This window comes from Podarcis raffonei, chromosome 6 (assembly GCF_027172205.1).
Source record: "Podarcis raffonei isolate rPodRaf1 chromosome 6, rPodRaf1.pri, whole genome shotgun sequence".
Lineage (NCBI taxonomy): Eukaryota > Metazoa > Chordata > Lepidosauria > Squamata > Lacertidae > Podarcis > Podarcis raffonei.
In genome coordinates this window covers 58,846,645-58,866,985 of record NC_070607.1, presented here as the reverse complement: position 1 = coordinate 58,866,985, position 20,341 = coordinate 58,846,645, and the positions used below count along the sequence as shown (strand labels likewise).

Sequence of the window (20,341 nt, the reverse complement as noted above, 5' to 3'; positions counted from 1 at the left end):
TTAGCTACAGCTTTGGCAGTTTTGTGTGGGAATCTAAACGTTTGCTGTTTAATTGATATTGAAAAGATTAATGTGCCAGACCCCATGAGTGCTTAAAACAACTTTCCCTCTAAGATGCCTCTTGATTTTCCTTATGCCTTTACCAATTCATCTGCCTAGTTAAGTTTCCATAATGGTAATTTAAGGCTGCAAGGCTGGCCGAAGAAGCGATGATGCTATTTGAAGCAGCAGTTCCCTCAGAAGGACATTTAGGGCACAAGGAGGTCAATTTTATACAAATGTGTACTTATGGATACTTGGCCATAACTGACATAATTTGTGTGTAACTCATAGCATAGATCTTATTTTTAACATATTTATTATTACTTGGCTCTCTATCCAGAATATCGAACATACCTCAAATTAGACGCTGTGACAAATACCTAGAAAAATACCTAACATGCTCCTGGTTTCTTCTGGGAAGCATATTGGAGGCGCTGAGTGTGCCTAGGATTGTGTATAATGAATTGCTGTGTCTGAGGTAAAATAATACTGTATATCTAAAGCTCAAGCAGATATTAACTGACTCAGGAAGGGTATCTCAGAAGCTATTACAGCATTTAACTGTTCATGTACTTATAAAAAATATCTGGATCAAAGAAGCACAAGGCAGTTTACAGAATATCAAATGCATGGTGTAAAGGGCTTAATTGAATGGGAGTCATCGGAGGGGATTTCAAAAGTTATGGACCTGGCAAGTGCTTGAATTCAAGGAGGGGCTAAGGCCTAATTCTCACTTAAATATTTCTTAATTTTTCTCTCGGCTTTACCACATCATCTGCCTAGTTAAATTTCCATAACCATAAACCTATGTCTCAGTTGTACCAGTTCAGAATGTACATGACTGCTTAGACTGATGCTTCTCTATACAGAAACTTCCCTCTGTTTAGAAAAGTGGATGTTTGGGAGAATGTGTTGCGGAAAAGCCTTCCATTATGAGCCTGTATCCTGCAGTCTGAAGTGGTGTAGAGTTGTAGAATATATGCAGGTTTATGGCCTCATTAAAATCTAGGCCTAACTATCTGGCACACTGGGAGTATAAAACACTGATCAGTTGCTTCGCTGGATAGCCTTCTAGGCAGTAGTTCCCGATTGGCTAAGTACTGTGGACCCTGTTTTTCAAACGCCAAGCCATGGACCCTCCTACTTTTGAAAGTTTTGATATCTGTGTGATAGTTTTTGTTATGTGAATGGTGCCACAGACCACCTGGGTAGGTTATGCAGACTCCCAGGGGTCCAGGGACCGCCAGTTCTCAACCACTGTTCTAGAGGAATTAGGTCACATTCTTGTTGCTGGTTTCGTGTTTGCTCTTTGTACCTTGCCAAGGGGTGGGTGGGGGTGGAGTGCTTAGACTTGTTTAAAAAACAAAACCCATAGGAATGAAAAAAGGGCCTTTTGCACATAGGGTTTTAAAAATCGCCCCCAGTCTTACTGACCCAAGTGCCCTTCAACTGTTCTTGGATTATGTAATTTACCATCCCTGATAATTGGCCATGAGATCTGGGAGTCCAAAACTTATTGAGGGCACTAGATTTGGGAAAGGCAGCCCTGAAAAGAATTATTTTTTCTTCTTCTCATTTAGAAGCATTTTCTGAATTTCTTCATTAAAAACAAAAGGAAATACATAAGTGGTTTGCGTCTTTCTCCAATTCCACTTGAATGCAGGTAGGGGAGGTTTCTTGTTGTAGATGAAGAATGGGTGGAGTGCCAGCTGCAAAGCTCGGGTTGCTACAGACTTAATGTTAAAATCCTATTTCTTTTGCTGCCTATAGGAAGTGGACATTGTGGTAGCTCCTTGTCAGGGATTCCAGTCAGCCGAAGTCACTTTGGGAGAATACGTGAACCATTTCCTTCCAGTCATCACGTTTGCTATCAGTGAGGCAGAACTCTCCACGCTGGATGTGAATGAACTGCAGGAGATTAAAGAGAAATTCTCTCTGCCCGTCTTCTTTTTCAAAGTGCCAAATTTGGGTGCTGAACTGATATCCCCTCAGAATGCGGAGAATGAAAAGTCGTCCCTTTACCGGCAGCTGCTGGATTTAGGCTACCTTAGTACAAACCATTGCAGCTGTGGAGCTCCCAGCTCTGATGCCAAAGCCCAGAGCATGCTGGTGGAACAATCGGATAAGATCCGTCTTCTTAGCACTTTCTCCAGGCAGGTGCTGCAGCAGCGCTTGGTGGATGCAGCGACCGTCTTGAACCTAGTCCACTGCCGTTGCCTGGACATTTTCATCAACCAGGCCTTTGATATGCAACGAGACCTTCAGATCACTCCAAAGCGTCTAGAGTACACACGGAAAAAAGAGAACGAGCTGTATGAATCTCTGATGCTCATAGCTAACCGCAAACAAGAGGAGATGAAGGACATGATCATTGAGACTCTCAATAACATGAAAGAAGAACTGCTGGAAGATGCTGCTAATATGGAATTCAAAGGTAATTTCCGGAAAAACCAAAAGCCTTAAAAATGTTGTTGGACTCCAACTCCTATCAGTATCAGTCAGCATGGCCAGGGGTCAGAGACGATGAGGGGTTTAGTCCAACAAGAACTGGAGGCTGTGGGTCAGCTACCTCTGTTTTCAACTTCTTTCACCTGCTGCGTGCATGCACTTCAACTCTGAGCAAGCCGTTGTATAGTGAAATTCTTCACCAGATTTCTCCCCCCACCCCAATAATCTGTAAGGAATGTCAGCATAGAGTAGCATAATATGTTTAGCTAAACTTTAGTCAAACTTTGCAGATATTTGTATCCAAGTGAACAAGATTTGATTGTCTTAAAAGCTTGTAAACATCTCTTGAATACAGTTTTATAACTGTAATCAAAAGTGTGACCCAACCTGGGTATAAACACTTAAAACAACACAATTTTATATATTTCTACTCAGAGGTGAATCCTGTTGCATTCAGGGGGGCTTATTCCCAGGTACATGGTATAAGATTACATCTTGTCACACTGAATTAAATTAGAAAGATTTAAGCCAATGCTTAGCTCCCCATTGACATCAAAGGATCAAAGTGATTAATTTATTGCAGTATTTCAGAACCAATCCAGTCCAGCTAGTGAGGCTTTCTTTGCACTTTAGTCATTAAATTTACTGTACACTAGTTCTGGGTGGCTGCTAATATGCTGGAATTGTGAAATTATGCTTCTTTTCAATCTTGGATTTCCTTCTGTTCCCTCTAGATATTATAGTTCCTGAAAATGGAGAGCCTATTAGTTCCAGAGATGTTAAATGTTGCATTAAGCAAATCCAAGAACTGATAATATCACGGTTAAACCAAGCAGTTGCCAACAAGTTGATAAATTCTGTGGACTATCTGCGGGAGAGCTTTGTGGGAACTCTGGAAAGATGTCTAAAGAGTCTGGAGAAATCTCAGCAAGATGTTACAGTACATATCACAAGCAACTATCTAAAGCAGGTAAAAGTAATGCAAAATTACTGACCTGGTATTGCAGATCAGTTTCTAGAATGTTGGCTGTAGCCTGTAATCAGTGGTGACAAAGTGAATTGGTAAAATAATTTGATATCTTTTGTGTTATGGCGCCAAACAGATTTTTGCTTTAAGTTGTAATTTAAGGAAAGAATTTGAGCTCATTGCAATTCTTCCAGATTACAAATGAAGACACTTGCTTTTAAGGTATTATATTTGTTTGCTTAATCTACCGAATAAGCAATTCCTTCAGTTTTCAGTGGCTTATTTAATATATTTTCTGCTTATAGATACTGAATGCAGCCTACAATGTTGAGATCACCTTTCACTCCGGTTCAACAGTATCTAGAATGCTATGGGAACAAATCAAGCAGGTATTAAATATTCTGATCGTAAAAGCTCTCTCCTAGTAACTGTAATGGGACCTTATCTTTGGTAGATCTGCCTTTGTCTGTACCATCCTTTGAGTCTCTCTGTCCCTCAACTGACAATGTTAGCAGTCATTCCAGCAAGCTGCCTTAATAGGGAAGATTGGAAGCAGGGCTTATTCTATCAGCTCTGCTGAAATTCCAGCTCCATAAAGAATCTCCATTCTAGTTGGTCATTACAAGAACTACTGTTTAAGAATTGGCACATGGTTTTGCTTTTTTCCTCCTCCTTTCCTATTCCTTTTTCCTTGTATGTTGTATTTTTGTACGTATGCTGGTTTGTTTTTATAAACCTGCAGGCCATCCTGTTTAAATTGCCTGAATGTCAGTGGCTTTGGGAGCACTTTCAGCTGAAGAATGTGGTAAAAATGCTGCAATATCACCCACATACCCATACCACAATTGCAAACAAACAACTTGTATTCTCATTCGCTCATTCCCCATTATTCTGATTTTCTTGTTATTTGGCCTGTATGGTGGGTGACATCTAATGATGTCTACCTGCTTGCACAGCAGAAATTTATTTACACAACTGGGTGTGCTGTTTCTATTCTTCTCCCACAACTCAGCTGAAATGTGCTCCAGAGGGTCTCATAACCCTCCTGTGAAGGTTTGGGGTGCACATGGCAAGCTGTTGGGGAGAGAAGAAATACCATCACATGCCCTACCTTGGGCAGGTGAAACTGAAAGTAGACTTTTTAATGCTTGAGTTTTGACAATGAGACATATGTCTTATTCAGATAATACAGCGGATTACTTGGGTGAGCCCACCAGCTATCACCACAGAGTGGAAAAGGAAAGTAGCTCAGGATGCCATTGAGAGTCTCAGCGCATCAAGGCTGGCCAAGAGCATCTGTAGCCAGTTCCGAACAAGACTATACATTTCTCATGATGCTTTTGCAGCTTCCTTGCGACAGGTCAGTTGGATTGTTGTTCATTGCAATTCTCTTTAGATGAAACTTAACCATTTTTCAAATAATTGACAATTGCCTGCCTATCCTCTCTCTACTCCTTGCCACTAAAAGAAGAAGAAGAAGAAGAAGCCACACAGATGCTCTGCTGTTTCTTCTGACTTTTTAAGATGGGCAAAAATGCCTATAAAAACACTAGCAGTTCTTGTTCTATGGGACTGGAGGACCATTGGGTCATTATTGCAATTGCTTCTTCTAGGGGCATTTTAATGGTGATAGAGGTGGAAGTGACCACACAATAGGGTTCATTCTCCAACTCACAAAAGTGCCTGAGAATGTGCCCTTTTTGGCAGTGTCATGTTGAGCTTTAAAGAACTAAATGAGTCAGCTATAGTAGTGGTCTCTGAAACCTATGGAGAAGTTGAGAGTGCTGCCTTTTCTCTGCCTTCCTAGGTACTATGAACCTCTGTTGATGAGAAACTGCACCTTTTTATATAGTTTTGCTAAACTAATAAGGCAACACAAGGGCTGTGGATAGCTCAGTTGGTAGAACATGAGACTCTTAATCTCAGGGTTGTGAGTTCAAGCCCCATGTTGGGCAATATATTCCAATAACGTGACCTGAAAATCTTAGGGCAGGATTCTCCTAATGAGCTCTTAACCTAACGGCTTCCACTAGTGCGATAAGGATTTCCTCCCCAATCCTCCTGTTCATCCTTACACCCTCTGAAATTGGTTCTTCGGGGTTTGGGGAACCCACAGAACAGTGTGTGGGAGGAGGAGAGGGGAAATTGTTTCGGTGGCGCTGTGGGTAAAACCTCAGTGCCTAGGACTTGCCGATCGTATGGTCGGCGGTTCGAATCCCCGCGGCGGGGTGAGCTCCCGTCGTTCGGTCCCAGCCCCTACCCACCTAGCAGTTCGAAAGCACCCTTAAATGCAAGTAGATAAATAGGGACCGCTTTATAGCGGGAAGGTAAACGGCGTTTCCGTGCGCTGCGCTGGTGCTGGCTCGCCAGCTGCAGCTTCGTCACGCTGGCCACGTGACCCGGAAGTGTCTTCGGACGGCGCCGGCTCACGGCCTCTTGAGCGAGATGAGCACGCAACCCTAGAGTCGGACGCGACTGGCCCGTACAGGCAGGGGTACCTTTACCTTTAGCAAGCTGAAATGCTTCGCAAAGGGAACATTTATCACAGCATTCCATCCATGTAGTTCATAGAGGGTTTTTTCACAAGGAAAAAAATGTTACATGCTTTTTTTCCAGAAGAGCAGCTTAGAAAGAGAATATGTCCTAGCACATTCTCCATGGACTATGATCACATGAATATGCAGGTGTTTGGGGCAATAAGATTCCTGCACTGCAGGAGGGTTGGACTAGATGCCTCTTGTGGTCCCTTCCGGCTCTAGAATTCTGTGATTCTATAATCCATGGAAATGAATACTCTACAAAACAAACATTTCAAACTGAGAACCTGTTTCATTCTTTAACAAAGAGGAAACAGGGGAGCAGGTTATGGAAATTCAGTTCTAGGTGTGACCAGCAGGACAGCAAAACCTTACTTAAATTTGGCCTTATGTTTTGTTAGCTAGAGGCTGGCCACTCGGGCAGGCTGGAGAAGACAGAAGATCTTTGGTTGAAGGTGCGAAAAGACCATGCCCCTCGGCTTGCCCGCCTCTCACTGGAAAGCAGGTCCTTACAGGATGTTTTGTTACATGGTGAGCAGTGCCTTGTCTGCACATCTCATTTTATTGATGACTTTCCAGAATTTTCTTATGAAACAATGAGACTTGTTCTGTACTGTTCCAGACACACTGAGGGAATGAATCCGGAGGAATACATGCTACTAGGGAGGGACATAGAAAACACGTTGACAATAAAAATTATGGGAAACCAGTAAAAAATAATTGGCTAAAAATAAAATAAAAAGAGAAAACAAGTTGACAAGCAGGTGCTTATATTTCAGGTAAACCAAAGCTAGGCCGTGAGCTGGGCCGAGGGCAGTATGGAGTGGTGTACTTGTGCAATGCCTGGGGGGGCCACTTCCCTTGTGCCCTCAAATCTGTTGTTCCACCAGATGAGAAGCACTGGAATGACCTTGCACTTGAGTTTCACTATATGAGGTAGGTGGCATTAAAGTCTTCCGTAATAAACATACATTAACCTGGCAGCTTAACTATATTTTGTAGCAGTGGTTTGACGGAGTCCGATGACTGACACAAAATTCCTCTCACGTATGCACAAAGGGCTATTTGGAACCTTCTTAATTGAAACCATGACAATATAAAATAACAATGTTGAGTTGATACTTGTCTTCATACTCTGGAGTTTTAGCCAATCATCTAGAGGATGCCATATTGGAGAAGGATGACATAGGCAACCTAATTCTTCAATCAGCCTCAGCTAGCATGATAAATGGCCTAGGATGGGAAGGTTGCAGTTCAAAAACACCTAGGAAGTGCAGCAGTTGGGGAAAGCTGGCATTTGCTATATCTTGAAACTGCACATTTCTATTGCATATCTAGCTTGCACAGTTATTCTGTTAACATGAATAGTCATTTGGAAATAATGGTGTGTGCCTTGTATGTTTTCCTAGAACAGGGGACTAGGGGGAAATGCCTTATCTCCTTAGAAGACATAAATCCATTATTCTTGACTCTTGTGCTGCATCTTTCTCCAGATCTTTACCAAAGCATGAGCGGTTGGTAGATCTTCATGGATCAGTGATAGATTATGGGTATGGTGGAGGTTCCAGCATTGCTGTTCTACTGATAATGGAACAATTGCACAGAGACCTCTATACAGGATTAAAGGTGAGGAATTAAAACAATTAAATGGAAAATGGACAGTGTAAATATTTGATCATCTCTGGTAGCTTTTCATTATACTCGAATCAGTGGAGATAATAAAAAGTTGCAGAGTATCCCCAACTCATAACACAAGTACTCCTCTTCAGACCTCTAGCCAGCATGGAACACAAGCCTTGCAAGGCTCTAGGGTTCTTGTGGGAGGGGAGGTTTTTGCAGGCTTTTTGTTTCCTACCCACCTGAAATATTCCCCAACTGTGTTATAAAGCACTTGGATTAGCCCTATATTGCCATATTACAGGGTGGCAAAGACTTTAGAGTTATAAAAGGCAATGGCATATTTCCTTTTGCCTCCTGAAGCCTGTGTATTTCAGTGAGGAGAGGTTCACTCATGTACCCAAACTGTCACTGTGGCTACTATAAGTTGTTAAAGGTCCAGCCAAGTCAATTTTCTCTTTCTCCTGCTCCCCCAAACCATGACACCTTCACTATTCCATAGCTCTGGAAAGCTACTAAGGATGCTCAGTCCTCTTTGGGCTGTGCTAGGTTTCAGCCCCCCACATCTCTTTTAACTTACAAGCTAATATACTTCTGCATTCTTGGAGTCTCTAGAGAATACAGAAGCTACTGCCTTGGGCAGTGAACTGCCCATCCATAGACAAGTTGATAAGTTATAATTTGGCTTTACAATTTTGGCAGCTATGCTCCCTTCACATTGATCCTGACTATTGGTTGATCAGATGGTCTCTTCTTCACCTCCCAACCTCAGCCCTACTACATTTTTGGTTAGCAGCGGGTAAAATCTAGGGTTAATGGTCTGATCACAAGTACAACTGTAAAGGCATTTTTTTATATTGTTATATATTTCATTAGATAGAGCGAGAGAGCGCACACAACACCTGATCCTGGCTACCATTGTGGGACTAAAACTGTATGCTTCAGTAGAACAGAATAAGACAATAGCAGCAGAACTACTCTCTGACCCGCTTGTTTAAGGAAGAAACAATGTTAAAGGATCTGTTTTGTTGGAGTTGCTTCATCTTAGGCAAGAAGCACTGCCTAATAACCATAGATGTGAATCCCATTAAGGGATTGATAATAAGGTTTTTCCCCCACTTTCCCCTCAGGCTGAGTTGACATTGGAGATAAGATTGCAGATTGCCTTGGATGTAGTAGAAGGGATTCGATTTCTTCACAGCCAGGGGCTCGTTCACAGAGACATCAAACTTAAAAATGTATTGGTAAGGGACAGCTTTTTGCCTCGAGCATCATTCTCTTTGCTAAAATGGAACAAGACATCAGTACATAAATAATGGCCTTGTTAAAACCATTCCTTGGAATTGTATCTCTGCTTTATAACTTCTTAAAAATGTAAAAAGCACTTTTTTCAAAAGGGGGGTGGGGGTGGGGGAAAGGCACGAGGAAAAGTGATCACTGCCATTGTGAAGCACAAAACCTGTACTTTGCTGTATATAGAACACCAAAGGACAATGGTGCTGCCCAAAAAGACAGACTCAAGTGCTGAACAAGAAACTCAAGAATATCTAGGTTTTCATATGACTGGACCAATTTCCTTATAAAGAAAAGACAACCATACCCGATCACAGATAAACCCAGGGGAAAGATCAGAAACTGAGGCACATCTAAAGGGAGCTCAGCCAGAGTAAAATTGACTGGAGTAACAAAGAGCTATCTTTTCTGATCCTTTGAATGATCAGAAGGCTAATATACCCTTCATCTGTTCAGACTTTCATTTCCACAAGATGTGGTGATGGCAGTTAGTTTAGAGGACTACTTTTACACTGTTACCGTTTCATAAAGGATTAGGTGTATCTGTGGCCGTTAGCTAGGAATCTCCAGGCCAGCATCAGGTAACACAAAATTATAAGAAAAAACAAAGTAAGGAATTGGTGATTATTTTTGTGCTGGGCTAGATAATGAACTTCAGCTTGGTTCAGCAAATACATTAATAATGTGCTAGCTGGGATTGTTTGTAGAAGACACTTGTACTACAGTGATGGCATGCTGGTCTCTTTTGATAAGTTTTGAGGCTTTGGGTATGAGTAGTTTGTATCCTTTACAGCTTGATAAAAACAGTAGAGCTAAAATCACAGACCTGGGATTCTGCAAACCTGAGGCGATGATGTCCGGCAGTATTGTTGGGACCCCTATCCATATGGCTCCTGAACTCTTCACAGGTAAACTTATCATAGATCTTCCTATGGACTGTTAGCCATGAAGAATTTGAGGTCCGTTCCCTTAAGATGACAAAACTACATGTGTACAGTTAGAGGGATGCTTCTGCCAGGAAGTTTGGCATTTACATGCATGTATCCTCAGGGAGGGGAGGAGTATGCTTTCAAGGAGATATGACACATTGAACTGTGTGGGTTATTACCAATGAAGAAACAGGTAGATGTTGGATTGCAGATCAAAATACCCTTAGATAAATTAATTCTTACCTTTGAATCTCTCTTGTCCCAAATGAATGCTTCGATACTTCTGTCCTGTTAGAATTTTATTTTTGTTAAAGGATTAGCTATGCAGGGCCCTCTATTCTATAACCTGCCTCATTATGAAGACCCAGGGTGGATGTGGACAATCAACATAAACCCTTAGCAAACCAGAGTAAAATAGCATCACTCTAAAAGACCAGCTCAAACCATGAAGCTCAAACAGCTCTTACAAAGCTTCCAAAAAGTGCTCACACTTGGACTTCAGCAAGTCTACCTGGAGGGGGAATTTTCCTAATTTGGTGGGAATGGCCACAGAGAATACCTCTTTGTGCTCATATGGTTGAACTGACACAAATGTAATAACTAAAGGTGCCCTTGGTATTGATCCTTGGTGGTTGTTATGGGGCACATGTAGGAAATGATTTAATTCAGTGCTAGCGATAGGATATCCCTTTCTCCTCTCCACAAACTGTGTAGCTAACTCCCACTGTATTGTGTAGCTGTATGGCGAGTGCCACACCCCTGAAGAACATCTTAATATTCTTCCCATATGAGTCCACAAGATCAGATGAGAAGGAACTGTCACTGTCATCAGGCTCCAGGATAAACATCAGAGCATCAAAGGCATGGTGGCGCCTGACTTGATCCAGTGGACTTGTGTGGGAAGAGCATTTGAGTGTGCTTTTGTCCCAAGCAGGAGCATTTAAGAGTAGTATCGTTGCTGAAAATAAAGTTGCCTTAACTAAGCTCTAGGTTGTGTTGGGAGTCCCCAGTGACCCAGTGTGCTGCTATTTCCTGACAACAATCTTATGCTTTCTAGTCTTCAACCAGTATCTCTTGCTCATCTGCCACAGGGAAATATGATAATTCTGTGGATGTATATGCATTTGGCATCTTGTTCTGGTACATCTGTTCGGGTCAAGTCAAGTTACCAGAGGCTTTTGAGAGATGTGCAAGCAAGGACCACCTTTGGAACAATGTACGAAGAGGTAGGCATAACACATAATGCAGTGTTGTGAAGGGATGGAGACTATATCTAAAGTTCCTAATCTAAATGACCGCATGTCAAGATCTGCTCTCGTGGTGGAGCTTTGGGGTCTGTTTCTTCCAACCACAGTCCTCTGTGCTGCCACACAAGCCAGCCCTTGAAACTCATGGCAGCTTCAGAAACCTCCTTCAGTGCTGTGCAACTGCTGTTCCTAAACAAGGCTGAAGAAGGAACAAAGAGCTCCAATGCAGTGTTTTTTATGTGAGTGAGCTGCTTTGTAGCAGACTTCCAACATTTGAAGCAATTTTGCATAGAGAAATTTGCTTTGACTAAATGCTTTTGGAGCAACTGTCCTAAGTGAATGAGCCATTTGACTAAATCTTTACACCCTCTGCATTTTCAGCAGAAGCTAGATAAGGTAGTACTGGAGTGCTCATGTCTTTGCATCTCCTGGTGTTGTTGTCTTTATATTCACAGCAGCTGAAAACTTGAAGCAGCTAAGGTGGGCTGAGAGAAATGGGAAAATGAGCAGTTCATTTTGTCTGTGGTTTCCAGGCTACTGTTGATAGCTTAGAACGCATAAAAATTCTGGCTGCAGTCTTATGCACACTTACCTGGGAGTAAGCTGCACTGAACTTGGTGGGCGGTATCCAACTACATAGATCTGCTCTAGTGCACAGATTTTTTTCTTGCACAATGGAACTTCCTCTCCCTCAATCTGCTCCAGAGGGTTGGAGAGGAACCCAGAACAGAGTTATGGAGGCAAAGTTCCTTTGCACAGCCCAATGGCTTTGCACTAGTGGATCTTTTCAGTTTAAAACTGCCCAGGAAGACTTGCTTCTGAGTAAACATGCCTAGAATTGCACTGCAAAGCATAGCGTGTGTGATTTAAGGAAGGTTCTGTAACATAAAGAGTACCTTTGTTTAGAACTAACTGTCCCAAGAGTCTATAAGTTGCTATGAGGGCTACGACAGAAATATAGGCCAGATACGAATGACAACACTTAATTTCATCTGCTGTTCCAGATGTTGACAGAGAACCAGGATTTCAACTCTTGGTATTATGTTCGTATAGAAATGAGACATCTAGAGATCTTCAAACTAGATATAATCAGTACTTTCTTGGAACAAGGCAACAGCAATCTAATTCTTTCAAAAACATGCATGCATGACTAATAGTTTTCTTTTTTAAAAAACAACAACCACCCAGCAATATCTTAAATCCCCTTAAAGTGTTTGAGAATTTACAGTGCTTGGAGTGTTGGGAATCTCTGTGAACATGCTTCATTCTTTGGACAATGGGCTCTATTAGTTGCTACCTAAATTAGTGGAGCCTCCTGCATAGTTCCTTTTGTTATTAAAATGTACCCTTTTAACTTCATGCCTATTTTCAAGCTTCTCCAAACACGACCTCCCAAGATGAAGTTCATACTTAATTTGAAAGCTTCCCAAGCTTCCCTGTCTTATGGATAATGGTAGTTGTGGAAATTACAGTTCGTAGTATCTCATGAAAAAACAGGACTAGCACCTGTAGTACAACTAAGCAGTGCAATTCTATACATGTCTCCTCAGTTCAGTAGGATTTGCTCCCAAGTAAGTGTGCTTGGGGCTGCAGCCTTGACATGTTTCAAAGTGTTAATTTTTAGGTTTCAGAACTGTTACAACATATGAAAAACGGCTTATAAGTGGTCAACTCATGTGAACAGTGTAATGCTGGCAACACTTTCGTGGTCACAACAGCAGTTTCCATGAGTAAGGTGCCATACCTTCCCAGTGCACCCTACTTTGTGTAAGTCAGTATTTATACCTATTAATAATGTGTGTATTGACTCAGAGCCTTGTCCATAATTGGAAGCTTACGTCTGGTTTCTTTCCAGATGGCCCAGGTAAGCAGCTTATGCCTCTGACCAGTGTAATTAAAGCTGAAGTAGCAAAGATCAAATGAATTATTTTCCCTTTCAGTCAATTAACCATGTTCTCCTTTTTGTCCAGGAGTACGCCCTGAACGCCTTCGCATTTTTGATGAGGAATGCTGGCAGCTGATGGAAGCCTGTTGGGATGGAGACCCTTCTCAGCGCCCACTCCTGGGCATTGTCCAGCCCACCTTGCAGAACATAATGGACAGGCTTTGCGGGTCAAACTCAGCACCGTTGAATAAAGGATTAGATGACTCTACTTGAAAAACAAGCCATAGAAGAACTGTTCTATTATGTGAGAATGCCGGCCCCCACTTTGGCGTGGGCAGCTCAAGAGGGTAGCTTTTCTGAAGAGAGACTGGCCAGAAATTGGGCGCTTGGGTGAGACGATACCGAAATTCCACCTCATATAGCAGCCAGGGACAGTCATCCCCAATACACTACTAATTGCAAGTTGCTAGTGCTTCCCTCTTCCCTTAAAAAGCAAGAAAGATGGGAAATTCAGGCCTTGCTGTCTGGAAAGGATTTTGCTTATCCCCTTCAGATTCCAGTAAAAGGAAGAAAGCACTGTATGTTTCGTAACTGGGGCAGCCAGCACATCTGCATCCCTAACTACAGTCTGCTATGTGTCTGCAAGGGCTCCCTTGAAGGTCACACACATGAATGTGGATTATTGGAAGACATAAAGTAGTATCTCTTTCATAGGATGGGTTTTCCAGCTATTCTTAGCGTGGTTTCTGAGGGGTGTTAAGCTAATAGAAACTTCATAGTACTTGGTATGTTTACATGGAAGGATCAAAGGATCTATTCTCTTGAGGGGAAGGCCACACTGCAATGGAAATGCCCTTTAAAAAAAGTATAAGCTACCTGTGCTTTATCTTGTGAACCAAGCTCTTTTTGGTAAACGCTTAGTAGCAATTTTTGCAACATCTGATTAAAGATGGCCTTTTTATTTTTATTTTTACAATCTTACAGCAAGATGGGTACTCCACCAAAAAAGACTCTGCACATACAGAAATTGAAACATAATTGCTTGCAACTAACTACTGCCTGTACCCAGTGGACAACTAGCAGGCCATGTTTTTAACTACAGCAGCTTTCTTGTTTTGAACCCAAGTATAAAGGCAGTGACTGTTTTAAACTAATTATTGACAGGCATTTTAAAATATTTCTTCAGCTACTTTTTTTAAGCCATTCCCTTGGAGAATACCTAAGAGAGACCCAACATCATTCCATAGATGTGCATGATTGCTATTTCTGACCATTTCCTTCTTTAGGGTTTGTTGTTTGGCTGTGTTAGACTATGTTAATTTAGGAATCCATTGCAGGGAGCACATGGGGAGGACAGTCCAGAGTCCTGCAAAATGAAGGGCTCTTTCTCATGTACTTGACGCACCCCGAGAGAAAGATTTGTTTGCATTTGTTTGTGCAAGACTTAGTTTCTTAGTACAACAATGTTTTGAGGAGAGGTGTAGGATGAGCTGGAGAATGCAACTGACGTAAGGTCAAAGTTTTTCTCCCGTGTGGAGAATGAAGGGTGAAACCTTATTCTCCTTCTTCCACACAATGAGGCATGCACTGATTTCATCGTCATAGGATAATTGAGTGTGCGCTATACAAAGCCAATCAAACATGCAACATACAGTCCATTGCTTCTGTTGCACAAAGCAGAATTACAGCCTCTTGCCTGTTTACATAAACTACTAGAGACAAAAGTGACCTTGCAATGTTACTGGCCCAGCCTAGATGAACCCTTCCTGTGTGCAATAAAATTGAAACTGTGCTTTTAAAATGATTGCTTTTTACTTAATGGGCATTCATTGCTATGTGGTGATCAAAACTCTATTCACACTTCTGTCCACAAATTGTAGCATCTGGCAACTTGAATGGGCAGCGACGGTTGCCAAGCATGCTCACAAAAAAGCACATATATTCTCAAATAGATATTAGAAATGTCACTTATGTACTAGCTAGGCCACTGTTCCAGTCATTTGACAGTATTACTCATTTCATACCCGTTTACTCTGTGCTACAGTGGCTAGTGACCTTGTTTAGAGTTAGGAGGGTCTAGGTCAGTATTTTTGGAAGTATACAGTTTATGTAAAATTAAAATGAATAAAACTATTTGAAAACGGCTTGTATAGCTTTTCCCAAACAGCCACTTCCTTATTCTATAATACCCTGTGCCTTTTTGAAAACTTGAGTTAATGTATTCTATCAAATTCCACTAGGACTGTCTTCCCCATGGACACCTCTGGCTCAGTAGACCTTTCCCAACGTACAACCATGCATGTGCTCCTTTGTTAGGCATAAATTTTAATTATTCTGAGCAGCTCTGAATCAGATTTCACAGGCCCCCTGACATGCCTCACAAGAGGGAAGAGATGGGTTTTGTGTCATCTAAAGATCTTCTAGTTAAAGCACATTTGACTTCGATTAAAACATACACCCTCGTTCATATTTGGCAATGCTGTATGCTTTCTCTACGTTACTACCACCCTTGCGGCCCAAGAAGCATGTATTTTGAACACACTAAAATTTTTCATAGCTGTTTCAATAGAGGCAAACAGATGCCACTACCAGGTATTATGTTAGGGGGTAATGGTGGCTATCTGTGTATTCAGGCCAGCTGTGAGTGCAGAGCATCTATCACTGCGATCCCACTCCAGTTACTTGACAAAAAGCATTAAACTGAAGATCTGTTAGAAGCAACTCCTGCTTGTTGTTGTTTTAAAAATAAAGTTATTGTTGTGCTCACGTACAACTATCTTATGCACTGCAAAATACCTCTTCTCTCCCCACCTGCCTCTTAAGTTAATTTCATTACCCACTTTCTTCTGTACCCAAAAGGAAACTTTGTTTACTAAACTGTATTATGCAACGTTTACAGGTTGCCACTGACTGGATGGCTAAAGCAGGTGCTCCAAAAAAGAGGTTTCTTTAGAGTTGGAAACATGATAAATCAAACTAGTTTACAAAAACAAGCATACTTACAGAAAGCAGAGTTGGAGGAATCCATAGTGGTGCTAGTAGCTCATGGTTCAAAGATGGAGCTATTCAAAGCTGACCAATTGCTAGGCTACTTATTTCTGCTCTGGATATTGTGGCCAATTTAGGCTCTGGATACGAACACTACATAGGATTCACATGAGTGAAAGCAAGGCTTGAATGCAATGTCACATTGCCATGTTGCGATGCTGGAGTGTTGCCCTCAGCTTGCTAGTGCATTGCTGCTGTCTATCACATTGCTGTCTAGTGCAGTGGATTATGGGAGCTTTTGTTTGGCAACTGACCATTTTTGTGTGCGTTTCCTCCATCTGTAGTACTTCTAGTGATTTGAATATACAATGCAAGCCCTTCTAGCTTGTTGAATTCAAGTGCAAGCTATTCTATTTATCTTTTTTTAGCACTTTTGTGTTCATCCTTCTCTCAGCCCCTTCCCTCCTGGATAGTATTTGGAGGCTCAGAAGCTGCTTGAATGTAGGCTCTTGTAGGGTGACTGTCATTAATGGAAGGACCATCAGTACTGGATCCCAATCTAATGTGGTTCTCTGTTGAGCTTTCACTTTTAGAGATGTACATAATGCCTTCTCTGTATCTACTGGTCTCCTGGCCAGTTGTCCTTGCTTTGTTATTTTTTAAATTTTAATACTATGATTTTTTTTCCCCTCCAGGGAGAGAATAAGAGCACAGCAGCATTTAAAACTCCCTCAGGGGCTTAAATAGCACTGTATTTCTTGAACTTCTAATGCTTCCCTTTGTTTTGGTTCTATTAAACTGATGGTCAACTGTTACAACTTGGCTATTGGGGGGAGGTAGAAACCTGAGTTAAGAGTTGTACAGTTCCAATGTAATGCCTATAGATTTTTTGTACTATTATTTTTTAAAAACTTATGTATATTAGTGTTAAAGGCAAAGGTAACAAACTTACCAACTGTATAGGAAAAGTGCAATAACATGGAAAATGACATGATTGAGAAAAATATTTCCCTTGTATTCTGTAATACTAATTTACTCTCCACTGCAGCCCCTTTCCCCATTACGTGTATTTTAAGAGACGTGACTGTGGGTCAAGACTTCATTTAGTGCTATAATGAAAGTCTGTTTTAATAGAGAGTAGAATGCACAGAAGTGCTGTGCTGTATAATAAAGGTTGCATTAACATTTTTTGCTGCTGCTTGTGTGGTTTTACTTTTCCAATAATTGTTCCAGAGACTTTGCTGAGTTTTGAATCTGTCACACCACCACCTAGGGAGGGGTAGCAATAATACCTGCTAATAAACTGATCAAGTGGATATTGAGCCACAAGGGTGGGGGCTTGTGTTGATGAAGCTACAGCAGTACATGCTCTTTGGCAATGGGGATGGATGGATGTCCTTGTGGGTACTGAACTGCATTACAAAATTCATCACTTATTTGGGGATGTGCCAGTACTGCCCCTAGGATAGTATACACAGTAATAATCCCAATTCCTGTTGTAATAGTTTCCACCTAATCTTTCTCTTCACTATACTATATTGCAGCCTTGCTTGATAAAATGCAATCTGTTTTTGCTGCAGTCAACATGATTACTACTCTGGAGATGGCACGTTGGCAATCATTGATGTCAAAATCCTGTGGCACCTTAAAGCTGGCAAATTTTATTCTGGCATAATAAATTTCAATGGATTAAGAGCTCATTTAATCAGATAATCTTATTATGATGGAATGAAATGGGTTAGTCTTTGTAATTTTGATAGGCTGTTTTGGGTCTGCTCACAAGGTCCATTCAAAGCCATTTGTCCCATAGTCATTGCCTCTTATATTCTACCATAGGCATCTTCAAGGTGGCCTAGGATTTTAGAGGATTAGTTTGGAAGAGATTTCTATTTTACTACTGCATTAAGTAATGTCTGGCATTAGAAAAATATAAGGCTGCCACAATTTCTTACTATAGTATATAAAAAACTGCCTGCTTGTAATTCTGGATATTCAAAAAAGCAAAAAAGCAAAAGCAAAGAGCTTTTAAAGGAAAAGAGCAAATAAAAAGGCAAAGAGCAAATAAAATTGAGAGAAGTTATACACAGAACTGTAATACGGAAACAAAAATGCTTCTGTCATGTTCACCTCTATTGTAAAGGTTCCCCAAACATCTCTTCTAAACGAATAAAACTTAATAAGCCATGTACTGACATATCCTAATCCAGAGTTGCTTTGCTCTTCAGCAGCTCTTGACAAAGTGCCAGTTTTACAAATTTAATCAATCTCTTTGTAAATGCAACAGCTCTTGAAATTAGATGGGAAAAAAGGCACTTCCTCTTGGCTGCTCTAGGCAGCCATGTTTCTTAACATGAATTCCTTTAACTGTTTCTAAAGGTTTAACATCCTGGATTTAGATGGCAAATGAGACTTGATAGATGACTCCTCCCAATTACTTTTGCTGCCAGAGAGTACAACTTGGGGCATTTGGGATGTGTAAGAAGACAGAAGGACTTAAAACATTTGAGGCTAAATTAACCCTTGCCTGCTCTGTTTTCTTTCCCACCCTCCCACCCACAGTTTTCAAGGTTATTTTTTCTCTGTCAGGCTGCAGCAATAGGAGTACCCATGGGAAGGAGGGTATCCTGTGTACTATGCTCCCCTTCTGCCTTTGACATCCAGGTCTGTTGCTATTCCATCTAATTTATCCCTAAGGAGTAATTAAAAACTACAGTAGCAGGGCAGGTGTGCTAAAAAACAATGTGCTGGTTAGAGTTAGTCTAATGCATACAGTAAAGGCTAATAGCTAATCATGGAGGCCAAACACATCTGTCCATGAAAGCTTGTGCTATAATAAAATACAATTAAGTGAGTACAAGATCTTTTGTCAGTGTGTGGTTGCTGGATTAGAATTTATCGAAGATGTGATTGCATTCTAGGCTTGAATAAGGACAGTTCCCCCTTCCATTACACATCATTCCTTACTGTAGGGATGTGGGTGGTGCTGTGGTCTAAACCACTGAGCATCTTGGGCTTGCCAATTGAAAGGTCAGCAGTTCGAATCTGCACCATGGGGTGAGCTCCTGTTGCTCTGTCTCTGCTCCTGCCAACCTAGCAGTTCAAAAGCACACCAGTGCAAGTAGATAAATAGGTACTGCTGCAGCGGGAAGGTGAACACCATTTCTGTGCACTCTGGTTTCCGTCATGGTGTTCCGTTGCGCCAGAAGCGTTTGTCATGCTGGTCACACGACCTGGAAAACTGGACAAACACCAGCTCCCTCGGCCTGAAAGCAAGATGAGCGCTGCACCCCATAGTTGCCTTTGGCTGGACATTCAGGAGTCCTATACCTTACCTATTCCTTACTGTCACTACTGTGAATGATCCTTAGGGCTAAACTTAGGGCTAAATTGTTCATGCTTAAACTGGATATTTTCCGTCTGAAGAAAAAGTCAGAGCACCATAATCTAAAAAGAGCTCCTGATTTGAATGGTGGTCCTACACCAGTTTCCTCCTGGAAACCCCCACCCACAGCTGCTATTTCCTTCCAGGAAATTGCATTCTCAGAGAGTTATTTATTTAAAGCATTTCTTTACCTGTTCATTTCAGTTGCAATTCCAGAGCAAGTTACAGTACAGTTCATCCACATACCTGATACAATCACTGCAAAAGAAGGCAGGTAAGTTTGCAGCCAGTCAATGCTAAAATAAACATTTTGGCACTAAACTGTAACAAGAAGCTTAGGTGAATAACCAGGTCTTCAGCTGACAACCAAATTAGTAGTTGGTTTTTTTTAAAAAAGGTGCAAGCCATATTTTAGAGGGAAGGAAATTCCAAAGCTAAGGTGCCATCATAAGGAAGGCTTTCCCACACATCGCCACATAGCAGGGCTTAGCTAAATCAATGGGTAAGAGGGATTTTCACAAGGAAACTGGCGCAGAGCCCCCATCTACATTGGGAGCATGTTCTAGACCGGGGCCCTGTGATTGGCCCCCCCCCAGGAAAATGGTGATGAATTTAAGTATGCTTTTTCAAAAGTACAAATTGCATAACGTGTAGTTTGGCCCTTAACTAAATTGCTATAGGTTGTACTTCATGCATTTCATGACCATTTTATCCCTCCCTTTTTTTTTACTCACCAACACCCATCCAGATGTATGTACATAATATGCCAACTAATGTTACAGTTTCATGGATTTGATAATATGTATGGGGAGGTGCTGTAGCTCAGTGGGAGAGCACATGATTTGTATGAAAAAGGCCCCAGGTTCAATCTTTAGTATCTCCATGTAGAGCTAAGAAAGACACTCATTTGAAATCCTAGACGGCTGCAACCAGTCAGGGTAGACAATACTGGGCTAGATGGACCAGTACCAAGCTCCATAAAAGCAGTTTCCTATGTGCTAGTCCA

At 41.4% G+C, this 20,341-nt stretch overlaps 1 protein-coding gene across 4 annotated transcripts in view; it reads left to right on the top strand.

The window, feature by feature from the left end:
- The window catches only part of DSTYK (dual serine/threonine and tyrosine protein kinase), a 39,631-nt gene extending 22,490 nt beyond the window's left edge, over positions 1–17,141 (top strand). For 3 of the 4 annotated variants that reach the window (XM_053393293.1, XM_053393295.1, XM_053393296.1), the window contains 11 exons: positions 1,813–2,476; positions 3,225–3,460; positions 3,763–3,846; positions 4,641–4,817; positions 6,396–6,525; positions 6,774–6,930; positions 7,488–7,620; positions 8,742–8,855; positions 9,698–9,812; positions 10,925–11,059; positions 13,051–17,141. In XM_053393293.1, the coding sequence (XP_053249268.1) occupies positions 1,813–2,476; positions 3,225–3,460; positions 3,763–3,846; positions 4,641–4,817; positions 6,396–6,525; positions 6,774–6,930; positions 7,488–7,620; positions 8,742–8,855; positions 9,698–9,812; positions 10,925–11,059; positions 13,051–13,238 (2,133 nt within the window). In that variant the 3' untranslated portion in view covers positions 13,239–17,141. The remainder of the gene's footprint in view (positions 1–1,812; positions 2,477–3,224; positions 3,461–3,762; positions 3,847–4,640; positions 4,818–6,395; positions 6,526–6,773; positions 6,931–7,487; positions 7,621–8,741; positions 8,856–9,697; positions 9,813–10,924; positions 11,060–13,050) is intronic. The other variant, XM_053393294.1, reaches the window with a different exon arrangement.
- Positions 17,142–20,341: the final 3,200 nt, after the last annotated feature.